The 15,376-nt window shown below is 46.3% G+C and overlaps 1 protein-coding gene and 1 long non-coding RNA gene across 15 annotated transcripts in view; one reads left to right on the forward strand and one right to left on the reverse strand.

Moving 5' to 3' along the window:
• Window positions 1-226: 226 nt before the first annotated feature.
• GPHN (gephyrin) overlaps window positions 227-15,376 on the forward strand; it is a 237,088-nt gene continuing 221,938 nt past the window's right edge. For 13 of the 14 annotated variants that reach the window (XM_069950657.1, XM_069950656.1, XM_069950661.1 and 10 more), the window contains exon 1: window positions 533-611. In XM_069950657.1, the coding sequence (XP_069806758.1) occupies window positions 548-611 (64 nt within the window). In that variant the 5' untranslated portion in view covers window positions 533-547. Of the gene's footprint in view, window positions 612-15,376 lie in introns of all 14 variants that reach the window. The other variant, XM_069950663.1, reaches the window with a different exon arrangement.
• Window positions 5,753-14,170, reverse strand: LOC138770727 (uncharacterized). Its single transcript, XR_011359493.1, has 3 exons — window positions 14,029-14,170; window positions 6,930-7,114; window positions 5,753-5,839 (listed from the first exon to the last, which is right to left on the reverse strand). It is a non-coding gene; the product is annotated as an uncharacterized lncRNA (long non-coding RNA).

Here is a 15,376-nt window from a genome sequence, read left to right on the forward strand (position 1 = left end):
AGTCACACAGACCAATTTAGAGATTTGCTGCAGTTCTCGCTGTAATTTTACAAAAATAATGACAAAACTAGACCCCCCCCCCCCTCCAGTCACAATGGTCCATTCCAGTAAAGTTTTCTTCCATACAGCAGGTCCCCCCACTCATCAGAATGAGGCGTCCCATGCAGCGCTATATACTGTACCCCGCGCTATAGCGCACCCGGTATATGACATGAGGCGGCTGATAGCGGGGGACAATAGCCGCCCCCGTCCGTGTGCACGGTGCCGGTGAGCCGTCCGCCTCGCACGTGCACTGCTCTATAACACTGAGCTGACCCCGGCGCCGCTCACTGTACACAGCCTGACAGGAGCCCTCTCCTCACTCGATCCTATCGGCAGTGCGCTGCTCACGCCTGGCTGCCTCCTCCCCCTTCAGCGTCTCCGTCTTTCCCTCGGCCGGGTTGGATGTGCTCGGCGCTCGGCTCCGCCGCCTGACTCCCCGCTCTTCCCAGCCCAGGCTTCTCCTGCTCACTGAGCGGCCGGTGACAGCGGCTCCGGCGGAAGGAAGATGGCGGCCGAGGGCATGATCCTTACTAATCACGACCACCAAATCCGCGTCGGGGTGTTGACAGGTAAATAACGCAGCGGTGCCGCTTGTTATGTGTGTGTATGCGTCCTGCACTGTCCCCCCTCCTCCTTCTTCCCATTGACATGACAGCGGCTGGGAAGGAAGGAAGGGGCTCCAGCCGGCAACCTGCCGCTACAAAATGGCACCTGGCTGATGGGAGAGCATCCTCCTCCTATCCTCCATCCCCATTGTGCCCAGTGCTGCCCGAGCTCTCTGCAGTATTACATCCCATCTATCCGGGCAGCATCTGCAGCCGCACACAGGTCCCTGCAGCCAGCAGCCAGGGCTGTCACCTATATATTACCTATACATCATCCATACATTACCTATACATCCCCTATACATCATCCACACATCACCTATACATCATCCATACATCCCCTATATATCATCCATACATCACCTATACATCCCCTATACATCTCCTATACATTACCTATATATCATCCATACATCACCTATACATTACCCATACGTCTCCTATACGTCATCTATACATCCCCTATATATCATCCATACGTCATCTATACATCTCCTATACATCATCCATACATCACCTATACATCATCCATACATCCCCTATATATCATCCATACATCACCTATACATCCCCTATACATCTCCTATACATTACCTATATATCATCCATACATCACCTATACATTACCCATACGTCTCCTATACGTCATCTATACATCCCCTATATATCATCCATACGTCATCTATACATCTCCTATACATCATCCATACATCACCTATACATCATCCATACATCCCCTATATATCATCCATACATCACCTATACATCCCCTATACATCTCCTATACATTACCTATATATCATCCATACATCACCTATACATTACCCATACGTCTCCTATACGTCATCTATACATCCCCTATATATCATCCATACATCATCCATACATCACCTATACATCATCCATACATCACCTATACATCCCCTATACATCATCCATACATCACCTATACATTACCTATATATCATCCATACATCACCTATACATTACCTATATATCATCCATACATCTCCTATACATTACCTATATATCATCCATACATCACCTATACATTACCTATATATCATCCATACATCACCTATACATTACCTATATATCATCCATACATCTCCTATACATTACCTATATATCATCCATACATCACCTATACATTACCCATACGTCTCCTATACGTCATCTATACATCCCCTATATATCATCCATACGTCATCTATACATCTCCTATACATCCCCTATACGTCATCTATACATCTCCTATCCATTCCCCATACATCTCCTATCCATCACCTATACATCCCCCATACATCTATCCATCTCCTATCCATCACCTATATATCAACCATACATCCCCTATACATCACCCATACATCTCCTATGCATTACCTATACATCACCCATACATCCCCTATACATTACTTATACATCACCCATACATCTCCTATCCATCACCTATACATCCCCCATACATCTCCTATCCATCACCTATACATCAACCATACATCCCCTATACATTACTTATACATCACCCATACATCTCCTATCCATCACCTATACATCAACCATACATCCCCTATATATTACCTATACATCACCCATACACCCCCTTTACATCTCCTATATATCATCCATACACCCCCATACATCACCCATAGGGCTGCCTGCCTGCAAGGAAATCCCCCCCTGTATGTCTCATGTGTGATGATGATGATGGTTCCTGCAGTCCCCCATCCGCTGATAGTAATGCATGTTGTGTTGTGTGTAGGTGACACAGCCATATGTGGCTTGTCAATAGACGGTACACACATCCATCTAGATGTGGGGAGGGCAGGAATTGGGAAATCCACCCATGGAGACTGGATAAGGATTGCAGTCATTTGCAAAAAAAATGCCTGATCCCGAGCTGTGACTGCTGCAAGCACAACGTGGTGGACGCTGCAGAGGGGACGTACAGCTGCAAATCTTACACTGGGGGGAGAAGGGGCAGCAGCAGCAGCACTCCATTCCTGTACAGCTTGTGTGCCCAAGCATCATAATCATCCACATGTGTGTACCCGGGCATCATCATCATCCTGTGTGCCTGGGCATCCTCCTGTGTGTGCCCGGGCATCATCATCATCCCATGTGCCTGGGCATCATCATCCTCCTGTGTGTGCCTGGGCATCATTATAACCCTGTGTACCCAGGCATCATCATCTTTCTGTGTGCCCGGGCATCATCATCTGTCATGCCCCAGCATCATCCTAATCCTTCTGTGTTCCCAGGCATCATCATTCTGCGTGCCCGGGCATTATCATCATTCTGCGTGCCCGGGCATCATCGTCATCCTGTGTGCCCAGGCATCATCCCATCATCCTCCTGTGTGCCCGGGCATCACCATCCTGCGTGCCCGGGCATCATCATTCTGTGTGCTGTATCAGTACGTGGTGTCAGAGCGGCTCTGCTATACCAGCCCTGTGTGTGTGTGTTCAGAATGATTGTCCCTTTAATAGAGATCAGAAGCAAATGCCTCCCTTCCTCCATCGCCGCCTGTAGATCTCATTTTCTTTTTTTCCTCTTCGTGATTTATTTATTTATTTGGGGGAAACGGAGGAGGTATCGGAGTTTCGAGCTCAGTGACGTACGAAGGAGGCAGAGAGCCTGAAATGAGCGATCTGGATGTATTATTATCGAGGAGCCGAGGGCAGAAAATCTGCAATGTAAAAGGGAAAGGGGAGGGGGGATTCCGGTGCAAACAGCAACTAAAAATGATGCAGGCAGCGAAGGGGTTAAACGGACGGGCCGCTATTTTGCTCTGGCTTTGAAATGCAGATTTTTTACGAGGTACAATGCAGATATTGCAGCTGACCCTGTTTCTCGGATGGTGGTCCCTTCCTCTTTGCATCGCTCGATGAGCAATGAAATGGAGACGTGTATTTTTTTTTTTTTTTTAAGGGTTTGCAGATATCATCGTAGGGATGAAGGAAAGCATTGTAGAAGGATGGAAAGGTCTATATATTCTGGGAATCCCCCTCTCCCTCCTTCCCTCCCCTCCTCCCCCTCCTCCTGACATGGAGCTGTTCATATACAGCGGTGCTGATCTGGATGAGGAGGGGGAATCCATTGCTTGTATCCCACCATCCTGTGCCATGGCTAATGCCAAATGATACAGAGTGTGTACCGTGACATACGAGTACAACATGTACAGTAATAGGCAGGGTTTGCACAGCGTGTTATATGGTGATGGAGAAGACCTATATTTTATATAGGCTATCAGGGGGATTTATGATCTTCTCTGCCTGGCCGAGGCTTGTGCTCTGAATTGCATTGGAGACCCGATGTTGCAGTCCATGTATTGATCTGTTATGTGGGTCCCATATGGTCCCTCTCCGAGGTATTATGAGACACAGCATTGCAATAAAAATCTTTAATTGTGTCCCTATATAATATATATAAATTTTGTTGAAATTCTTTACATTGAAAAAATGTACATTTAATCTTGGTCTTACACATTACGTTCCATCCTGATCTCCGGGGCCCCTATTTTATATGAAAGTAAGTTAGTTCTTCAGGGATAATGCCTCTGTTTGTGGAGACTGTCATCTGGGCAATGCTCCCTAGGAAATGGCATGCAAATGCGCCACTCTCCAGAAGGAAGTCATCTGCCTGTAGCGCCTCGTAAATAACTCACTGCAACCCCCCCCCCCCCCCAGATTTCCTGATACCTACTGCCAGGTCCACCATGCTCATAGTTCATTTTCTTTGAGAAGAAAACCCCCTCAAAAAAACAATATTTGAATCTATTTTGAGTGAGGACCCCCCCCCCCCCCAATGATCTACAAACTAATTTTACTCAAGCGTAGGGGAAAAAAATTATCTCCCAAATCCTAATCTGATGATTGATCAGAATAAATCCTTGGATTGACAACACTTTTCCAGAATATGACTATAAGGCCCCCTTCACACGCCCGTGGTGGTTTTTGTGGTCCATAAACACTGATCAGTAAGCCTTTCAGGACGTGTCAGGAAACCATCAGTATTTCCTGATCATTAGAACGGAGGAGGAAAAAAAGAAACATACTCACCGGCTGCAACGGTGCTCCCCTGCGACTTCACTGTTCTGGTGCTGCTTGCGCCATGTTCTGCAACCCTTTGAGGATGTACCCACTTCTTGCAGCCTTCGGCCACAAGAGCGTTTGACAGGGTTAGGAGCTAATGCCTCTCGGTCCAGTCACAGTGCCGCATTTTACCGTATGCACTTGTACAGTTAAAGGGCCAGCGTCAGCACCTGGCGGCTCTGGCCTGGGCTGCTATGTAATGCATCCGGAATTACTGACAGATTTCAAATTTGCATCTGGAGCTGTCCTGAAGCTATTTTCCTGCATGGACACAGTTAAGGAAAAATCCTGAAGGGTAACCGTGCCCCATAGACCCCAACGGGTCTGAAAATGTATCTGGTTTTCCCGATAAGAACACTGGATGTGTGAAGGGGGCCTAACCTGTAATGTTACACTACTGAAACATATCCAGGCCCCTTCTTCTGGCAGAGAGTTCCATAGTCTCACTGCTTGTACAGTAAAGAATCTCCTTTTATGGTGGTATAAAGAAACATGTTTATTAAAGACTTAGAAGATGCCCCTTATTTGGGGTAGCTTGCCTATAATGTAGTGTCTAACTCGTTTTTGAGCCTTGAGATGTCACTAGAGATTATAGTAAAACACAGGTTGCCAATGCTTAGAAAGAGTCCATCTTGCTCCTCGCTGACACATGGGATGCCTTCCCTACCACTCTAAAATGCAGAAATAGTCCCCATTTGTAGACAAATGAACGTTGGAGGAAAAGCTGTTGATACACCATAACTCTTGGAGTATTGTTTTTAGTTGTGAAGTCCTACTGGTGCAGGAAGTCTTACAGGTAGTGCTCCCTGGGTAAATATGTGCAAATTAGCTCTCAACCAATAGGAAGAAAATGGTCTCTAGCGCCCCCTATTGGTGGTAACGTCCTTGTAACCGTCAGCTGTCTGGCTCCTCAAGGAGAAACAATGACCCCTTTGAGCCACATCAAAGGTTTCTAACCCAGCAAGCACTCTGCTCTGCACTAAGGAGAGACAAGAACCCCAAAACGACGGGTGACTATCTTGATTTTATTGGAAACTCTAGCTACTCATACTTCGAGATTCACGCATATACACCATCAAACAAGTTAGTTCAAAGCATCTGAAAAAAAAAAAGAAATGAAGCAAACAGTACTCAATAAAGTCAGACTACAGGAGGCTTGTTTGTGTCCATAACCAAGAAGACACACAGAAAAACATTAAAGTTGTATATCTTGGCAAATTTTTTTTTTAAAGGAAACCTTTCACCCTGGCCCTCAGGGCAGAGTCCCCCCCCCCCCCCCCCCCCCGGTAGAGCCCTGGATACTTACCCTGCCCTGCAAGTCCCGCTCCAGAAGATGGTCCTACCATGAAGAAATCACCAACCCACGGTCTGCGCCCGATATATAAATAACGAAAGATGAGTCTGACGTCCATAGGAAATAACTGCTCCAGTGATTTCCTATGGACGTCGGAGTCATTTCTTGTCATTTACATATCGATTGCAGACCGTCAGGCAGCGATTTCTCCATGACAGGACTGGCTTCCGGAGTGGGACTTGCAAGAAGAGGCAAGTATCCGGGGCTCTGCCCTGGGTGCCGGGGTGAAGGTTATTTATATAGCTGTTTCTTTTTTGCATGTTGTATAATCTCATAAATGGTCACTGTCATTTCATACCATTGCTATCCATTTAAAGCTTATGTGATTTCACTTCATATTGGTAAATCACTTCAGTTACTTAAAAAGTTCTCTTACCCAAAAGCTATAAAGTTTTGGCTACTAGGTGTTTCACATCTCTTCTCCATGCTGTCCACTGCCTGTCGTTAAGGGAAATCTGTCTCAAAGAGACCAAGACAGGAGATGGTGGCTGGGCTTAGTGTTACATAGGTGAGAGGGTGTTGACTGTGTACATTTATTGTGAGGCTGTCAGCCTCTTCCAGCGAGTCCACATTGTGCCTGGAAGTTAAATGAATATAGTGCAGGAATGGGACGGCACTCTGTGCTGTGGTGGGGCTTGTGGTAGGACAAATTCCTAACAATAGTAAAGAAGTATCCCTGCACTCACCAAAGTTCATTTATGCTTGTTTATTAGGACCTTGTACCACGTTACACAGAATAAACAAACTTTGGTGAGTGCCGGGTTACGAAGGCTTCCTTCGTATCTCTGACCACTTACAAGGTTCAGGGCCACTGTACCTTATGTAAATACTTACGTTTTTTTCTATGTAAACAATGCTGCCTTGTGAATGTAATCCCTTTATATTTAACACTGTGCCTGGACCAGGGCTGCTTTTGTGGTGTCACTTCTTCCATCCTGTGATCCTTTCCAGTGATGAAGGCTTATAAAAATCTTTTAAAAGTGCAGGTACACGTTAACATTTGATGATGGAGAGGTGGACTGTGGAATTAAGATGGAGGTTAGTACAGTAATGTGGTTTTTAGTATCTTTAGGGTAGCCTATTAATTAGATCTAACTTCTGGGACTGATCGATTGATTGAAGGGGCAGCGCTTTAAACACTGCAGCTCTTATTTGGTTTACTTCAGAAGGACAAGTTACACTACTAGGTAGAAATGCTCCTGAATTTTTAGAGCGGTGTCTGTTATGAAGTGCAGAGCTGGGTGATTAATCATCAAAAAAATGAAACAAAATCGACCTGACCCTCTGCGGGTCGCTTTTTTGGTTGGTCTTTTTTTCACTGATGGCACCAAGTTTAAAGGGGTAGTGCGGCGGTAAAGAATTATTGACAGAATAACACACATTACAAAGTTATACAACTTTGTAATGTATGTTATGTCTGTGAATGGCCCGGAAGTGTGGTGCGCTATACATACCTGTCACGTGCTGACTCGTCTCCGATCTTCAGTCTGCGATGTTGTCTTCGGACGGCCGGGCCGAATCCCTCCGAGCGTCCTGAGAGCCGGCCGCCCTCGGCATAACTGTGCTCGGCCAATCGCGGCTGAGCAGCCGATGACGCGGCCGCGTCATCAGCTGCTCAGCCGCGATTGGCTGAGCAGTTTGGCTCAGCCAATCGCGGCTGAGCATCTGATGACGCTGAAGAGGGCGGCCGGCTGTCAGGACGCTCGGAGGGATTCGGCCTGGCCGTCCGAAGACGACATCGCAGACTGAAGATCGGAGAGGAGTCGGCACGTGACAGGAATGTATATAGCGCACCACACTTCCGGGTACAAGGGTGGGGGTGGTGCGACACGGGGAAGGGGGCCATTCACAGACATAACATACATTACAAAGTTGTATAACTTTGTAATGTGTGTTATTCTGTCAATAATTGTTTACCGCCGCACTACCCCTTTAATTACCCACCACGCCTACAACTTTTACTCCCGGCCCTCCCTGCCACCTCCTAGACTTAAAGCTGCTGGCAAGAGATCCACCTGCTTCTGCTTCTCCCCACTGCAGGGGCTTACTGCCACTGTTTTCCCTGAGCTCTGGGGACTCCTCTCCAGGCTGCCGCAGATTGGCTTCCATTGTTGGCAAGTTTAAACAGACACCGCTCCTGGCTCTCATCCTACAGCGGTGGACACTTGTGTGTCACTGCGGTGCTGGGCAGCTGCGGTGGTGGTCGCGGCATCCTGTGGGCAAAGGAGAGGAGCGGCGAGCAACGGGCTCAAGCTTCCAGGCATGAGGTCGAGCTAGGCCCGGAAGTGTGTATCCAGCGGGTGTGTGTGGTCTTGGGTCTGTGTCCTTGTCCTGCCTGGGTCCTGATTATAGGTTGACTGCTCTGCTATATGGGGTGCAAGCGCCAAAATATATGTATATTTACATATAACAATGGCACCTGCACCCCATATAGCACAATTAATCGTGATTAATTTATTGTATAATCGCCCAGCCCTAGTGCAGAGGCTGTGGTGCTCGCACAAGTACCATGGTCCCTTAATTCAGCTGATCAGCTTGGGTAATGACAGTCTTGCCCCGTCATCTAATATTGATGGCCTATGTTAAAGGGGTTGTCTGTCCAGGACCCCTTTTTACCCTATGGCTGGGGAGGGGGTGAGTGAAAAAAAAACACCATGCATTTACCTCCCTGGCTGCCGCCTGTACTTCGCTGCTCGGTCCTCAATGTGTGGTCGCTTCCAGGTCATGAGACGTGGTGTAGCCATTCAGTGGCAGAGATGAGGCACTGCCATTGCTGCTGAATGTCTCAGAACCTGGAAGCGACTGCACATTGGGCACTGGAGCAGCAGAATACAGGTGCCAGTGTCCAACCAGAGGGGTAAGTGTGTGTTATTTTGTTTACTCCTTCCCTCCATGGACAGTACATAAACAGGGGTCCTGACTTAACAACCCCTTTTAAAGGGGTTAGCCACTTTATAGTTAAATAGTTCAGTGTATAGTATTGAGTGTACTCACTGCATTTACTGACAGCAGCTCCCTGTGTACCTCATAGAGCTAAAATCAGACTCCCCTCCTCCAGGCTGTGCTGTCCTGCTCTGTGGTGAGTCTTTCCATAAAATGGCCGACATGGAGGAGCCATCTTATAGACAGACTCACCACAGAGCAGGACAGCACAGCCTAAAGGAGGGGAGTCTGATTTTAGCTCTATGAGGTACACAGGGAGCTGCTGTCAGTATATACAGTGAGTACACTTACTAATACTGTGCACTGAGCTATTTTACTAAAAAGGGGCCAACCCCTTTAAGGGTAAGGCTACAATATGAAAGTTCTGGAAAAGCCCTTTAAAGGGGGTAGTGCGGTGTTTTAACATTTATTCACTAAACACACAATACAAAGTTATACAACTTTGTAATGTGTGTTATTTAAGTGAATGGCCCCCTTCCCTGTGTTCCCCCCCTGTCAATGTGGCAGTATGTGGGCTTAGTTTTTGTGGGATGTTTCATAATTTTTAAAGGAGGGCAAAAAATTAATATGGACAGGGGGTGGGGAGAAATTATAAGGACAGTGGGGGAGATTTATTAAACTGGTATAAAGTAGAATTGTCTTAGTTTTCAAAGAGTCTGTGAGGAATGAAAAGTGGAATTTGATTGGTTGTTAGCGGCAACAAATACAATTTTACTTTACACCAGTAAAGTACACCAGCATCATTGTGCTCCTGTACCCCGCTGGGTGTCCTCCCGGTACATCACGACCCGGGTTAAATGTCACAAGTGGGTGGGATTTAGCCCACTCAGCCAATCAGTGAGTGTAGCGGTGTCCCACCCCAGTCACTGACTGACTGAGCGAGCATTCGTCAACCAGGTTGTGACGTAGCCAGAGGGGAGTTAAGAAGACAAACAGCTGAGGTCCAGGAGCAGGACACAGCGCTAGACCCCAGGTGCCTTAACGATCCAGGCCATGTGCCGTGCTCACACAGGTGATGAATAGTAGAAAATCTGCCTGGAGCATTCCTAATGTTGAAGAGGGTGGGGAGGAGGGACTGAGAGGTTGTGCCAGCCTAAGGGCCCTATTCCACCGGACGATTATAGTTTGCGGTCTCAAACGACCGCTGTTGCGAAAGACCTGAAAACGTTCACTCATTTCCATTTGAACGATAATCGTTACTTATTATCGTAATTGCGATAGTTTTTCCTTCGCTATTTCTTCGCTATTGCGTTCGTATTTATTGCGAACGACCGAACGATGTCTTATTCAATGCGAACGTTTTGCGAACGAGCAACAATAAAAATAGGTCTAGGTCTTATAAAGCGATCAACGATTTCTCGTTCGGTCGTTAATCGTTAACTGCATTTCAACCGAACGATTATTGTTTAGATTCTAACGATTATCTGAACGATAATCGTCCGGTGGAATAGAGTCCTAATGCACAGACACTCTAGGCCACGCCAGTTTGACACATAACTGCAAGTTTAAAAGTTGTTTTTCAGGACAATAACTGCATCACTTGCCGAGCGGACCCCAGGACAGAGTTTGGATTAAAAACAGATTGTGGGTACAGAGTCACTTTAAGTCCCTGCGGTAGGAACTTAAAGTATGGATAGTATGGATACAGCCATAGACTTTATCCTTGTTCTGCTGGCAGACCTAGGTCGGCAACCACCTTTTCCAGACACAGGGAGTTAAAGGGGGACTCCAGCGGGGGGGGGGGGCACTTTTTTTACTGGGACCGGGGAGGAGGTGGCCGAGGGAAAAGACGTCCACTCACCTCCCCGGTTCCAGTGGCGGGTCACGCATCGCGGTGATCCGGTGCCCGGTTCCCGGCCGCTTCTGGGTGTCTGACGCGGGCCCGAGACGTGACGTCTCAGGTCCGCTCAGCCGGTCTCTGGCCCGTGTCAGACACCCGGAAGCGGCTGGGAACCAGGCACCGGAGCGCCGCAATGCGGGACCCGCCGCTGGGATCGGGGAGGTGAGTGGACGTCTTTTTCCCTCGGCCACCTCCTCCCTAGTCCCAGCAAAAAAATGCCCCCCCCGCTGGAATACCCCTTTAAATGCTGAGTAGTTACGTTCAGAGAAGTTGCCGAACCCGGACTTTAACTCGAAGTTCGCTCACATCTAGTGCCCAGCAGCCTGCATTGACATTAATGAGGTCCATCAGGTTTTAGCAGCCTACAGTGCAACATAATGTTAAATTGTATCCTACATTTTTAATGGAGCCTGTGATGAACGTCCAAGATGAATGTGAACCCAGCCATACCATAATACACCATGTACTTATAACCCATCATTAACTCTCATCATTGGTGAATACCATTAGTTGCCCATGTGATGCAAGGTTTGAAGGAGGTTTCCAACATTTACGTATTGATTGATCATTATTTGAAATATTATAGTGCTGGGGCTGCCACCCAACATGCAACTCCTCTTAATTCTCACAAGCAGAACTGTTTTACAGTCTTAATGTTCCCCAACCTGTAACTTCCCAGCTGTTGTATGATGGGAGTTACAGTGGTACCTTGGATTACGAGCATAATTCGTTCTCGGACTGCGCTTGTAATACAAATTCACTCTTAAACCAAAGCAAAACTTCCCATAAGAAATTCTTTAAATGCAGACAACTGGTTCCACACCCCCAAAATAATGATTTTTTAAAATTCTGAATAATATGTAGGACAGATGAAACAAACAATTAGAAACAGCTGTAACTGTATAGTATAGCAATCAGCATGTGGTGTATAATGTATAGTAAGTGCATAAACCTGAAAAAACTACAGTTGTTTGTAGATACAGAATGGAACTGCAGATTCAATCAGTAACGTAGTACAACAGGCTAGAATAGAGAAGCAGGGCTGCTGTCAGAGGTCTGTGTGGTCACATGACAGCAATGGGGAAGGGGTGTGTGTTCAGCATGGACCAATCAGGAAGTGAGAATCACAGAGCTGTGCAGGAGGGCAGTGACAGAAACTTCTCTGTACAGCAATGTGAATAGCTGAGTGTGAAGGAATGAGCAGGGCACAGTATAGCAGCACTCTCTGTCCGGGAAGAGAGGGGTTACAGCTATGAGGAGATTACCTCCACAGTCCTGTCCCCTGATGTAAGCCCCAGCCTGGAGTGGATCTGCCATGATTTGGAAGGTGAGGGAGACTTCCTGGGTCAGAGTACAGTGCTGTAGACCCCGCTAAGCAGACCATGCCCCTCCCCCACTCGTGTCCCCACCCAGTACCGGGAGCTCTTAAACAAAAGCAATGCTCTTACACCAAGTTACTTAATCCAAAGCTCTTCTTGCAAAACGCAAAAGTTACTCTTAAACCAAGGTACCACTGTATAGTTTTGCAACAACAGGTGTAGAAACACTGATTTAAATTATACAGGGGATTCTGTCAATCATTGAATAGGACCGCCCACTGGACTCATAAACCCAGAATGAGCAGAGATATACATGAATTAAATACAACTTCTGACTGTTTTGCCATAAAACTGTTAGTCTGCTCAGCTCCCCCTACTCTATAACATGATGCCTACATATTGTATATATGTGACAGGTTCCCTTAAAAGCCCATATGTTGTGTGACCATGGAAGTACCCACATACAAGCGCTGACTGCATGATGGCACTCATGACCCTCTTGCAGAAGATAAATGGGTGACATCTATATTTCTTGTAATTTTGATGATATATTCTGTAATGCCCATGATGTGTGGTAAAGCATTTAATTGTTGGATTCGATGTAACATCCATTATTCATACGTGTAGCTTTAACGTTCAAGCATCATTTTGTAACATGGTCTTTATACGATGGATATTAGTTTTATATGTTTATTGATTTAATTCAGTATACATACATTATCCTTCACCTAAGGTACACAGGCATGAACCACTGTTACTGTGTCATCATGGCTGACCTGGCTGTACTGTGGGAAATACTAAGATAATGGGGGAGTTAAGGCAGAGGGAGTATTAGCCACCAACTTTCCCAAAGACTTGTTATAGCTAAAGAACGAACATCACCTGTCCTTAAAAGAGAACTCCAGTGAAAAATAAAAATGCATGGGCTTTGGATTACAATGAAGAAGTTATACTTACCAATCCTGGTACCCCTGCGGCCCATGTGTGGTGACCAGCTCACATTCATTCTCCCGTTTCTCCTTGCTTCCTGTGTTGTCACGACCCGGCAGGAAGTACAGAGATGCCCCACCTCAGTCACTGACTGGCTAAGTGGACCTTTTGGGCTGGGTCGGGACGTTGCAGGAGGTCAGTGTGCAGTGACGCTGCGGGGGCATGGGGATGGGTAAGTATGTTCCCATACTCTGCATTTTTATGTTTTACTGGAGTTCTCCTTTAAGACCTAAGATGTGACAAATTTATCCATACACTTGCACCTCTTGATGGTTTTTTTGGGACTTAAAATTATCAGTATTAGATTGTTGTTGGTCCAACATCTAGTGCTTATGGAAAGGACAGTGTCGCTTGTGCACAGCTGGGGACAGCTCTATACATTCAGTAGTGGCTGTACCTGGTATTGCAATTCATCTGGAATGCGTTGTTGAATAGGACAAGCTGCAATCCCAGGTACAGCCAAAGGAGATGTACAGAACTATACCCAGGGAGGCTGCAGCTGATCGGCAGGAGTGTCAGGAATCATCTGTCAGGTAACTTTTTTTTTTTTAAGACTAGGCCATGACTTTTAAAGCCTCCAAAACCTCATTAACCAATTTGGCACAATTAAAGGGGTTATCCAGCACTACAAAAACATGGCCACTTTCTTCCAGAGACAGCCCAACTCTTGTCTACAGCTTGGGTGGGGTTTTTCTGCTCGGTTCCATTGAAGTGAATGGAGCTTAATTGCAAACCGCACCTGAACTGGAGACAAGAGTCGTGTTGTCTCTTAAAGAAAGTGGCCATGTTTTTGTAGCACTGGATAACCCCCTTAACTTTAGCACAAAAAAAATGTTCTTACCTAGCCCCCCAACTGCTCTGCTCCTCTAACTCAGATTCTCAGAATTTCCTTCTTCTTCTTGCCCATAAGGCAGCGGGACCTGACAGCTCAACCAATCACTGGCTGCAACGGTATCTCATCTCAGCCAGTGATTGGATGGTCCTGCTCCTGAGCACTTGTCCTGGAAGCAAGAAGAAGAAGAGACCGACGTATAAAACCCTTTTTAATGACTCTACTTCAATGGTTTATAATTAACATCAGGGTCTGAACTACTGCCATAGCGGCTGCTACGCAGACTGCCGCATCAGGGGCCCCGCGGGTCCGCTCCCGCAATGCATTAGGCCTCCTGAGCCATCATAATTTATAGCACCTGGTGGCCGAACGGGTATTCAGGTTGCTACAAATGTCCCTTTATCTGCAAGCGGCCCTCACCAGCACTTGCAGTTACGGTGAAAATATGGTGAACATTTTTATTACAGTATTGTATTGCCCCCCCAAAATTATACAAATTTCCAATATACACTTATTACGGGACATGCACATAAAGTGCTTTTTCCCTGGACTTACTACTGCAGCAAGGCTTTACTTCCTGGATAACATGGTGATGTCACGACCCGACTCCCAAAGCTGTGCGGGCTGTGGCTGCTGGAGAGGATCATGGCAGAGGGATGCTCAGTGTCCCTCCAGGGCCCTGTGTCCCTCAGTGTCCCCCTGCCATCATCCTCTTCAGCAGCCACAGCCCGCACAGCTCTGGGAGTCGGGTCGTGACATTACCATGTTATCCAGGAAGTACTATAAATAGGCACAGAAAAACAGTATATGGCGCACCCACAGACGTATGACAAATGAATCAATATCTCAATAGCATCTTTATTATCAAAAAATACAATGACAAACAAAGCAAATGGACAAACACTTAAAAACACCTAAAAACCCAATAAGGGTGAACCATAACAGGGAAAACGCATTGAAATATATATGACGCTCCCACCGCAGCCCCAAAACAATATTGGCTCCAGATCCTGTATATTGTATAACCAAATATGTCTCAGACATTGACACTCATAGTAGATGTCACCTAAAGTGCACATGCTCTCATAAATACATAAATAAATTAAAAAAAATACTAAGTACAATAATCAGTGAAAAATTCATCAAATTCAAAAAATGTGCTACGGCACCCTAATTTCAGAGCGTCAATTGCTGAAGAAATATATATTGCATAGCATATCACCCAGGACTCTGGAATGCGGCTCCGGACTGCATACCGGATGTATAGTAGATGTTATCCAGGAAGTGACATCACCATGTTATCCAGGAAGTGGCATCACCATGTTATCCAGGAAGTGACATAACCATGTTATCCAGG

Source organism: Dendropsophus ebraccatus, chromosome 13, assembly GCF_027789765.1.
Source record: "Dendropsophus ebraccatus isolate aDenEbr1 chromosome 13, aDenEbr1.pat, whole genome shotgun sequence".
NCBI classification, from domain to species: Eukaryota; Metazoa; Chordata; class Amphibia; order Anura; family Hylidae; genus Dendropsophus; species Dendropsophus ebraccatus.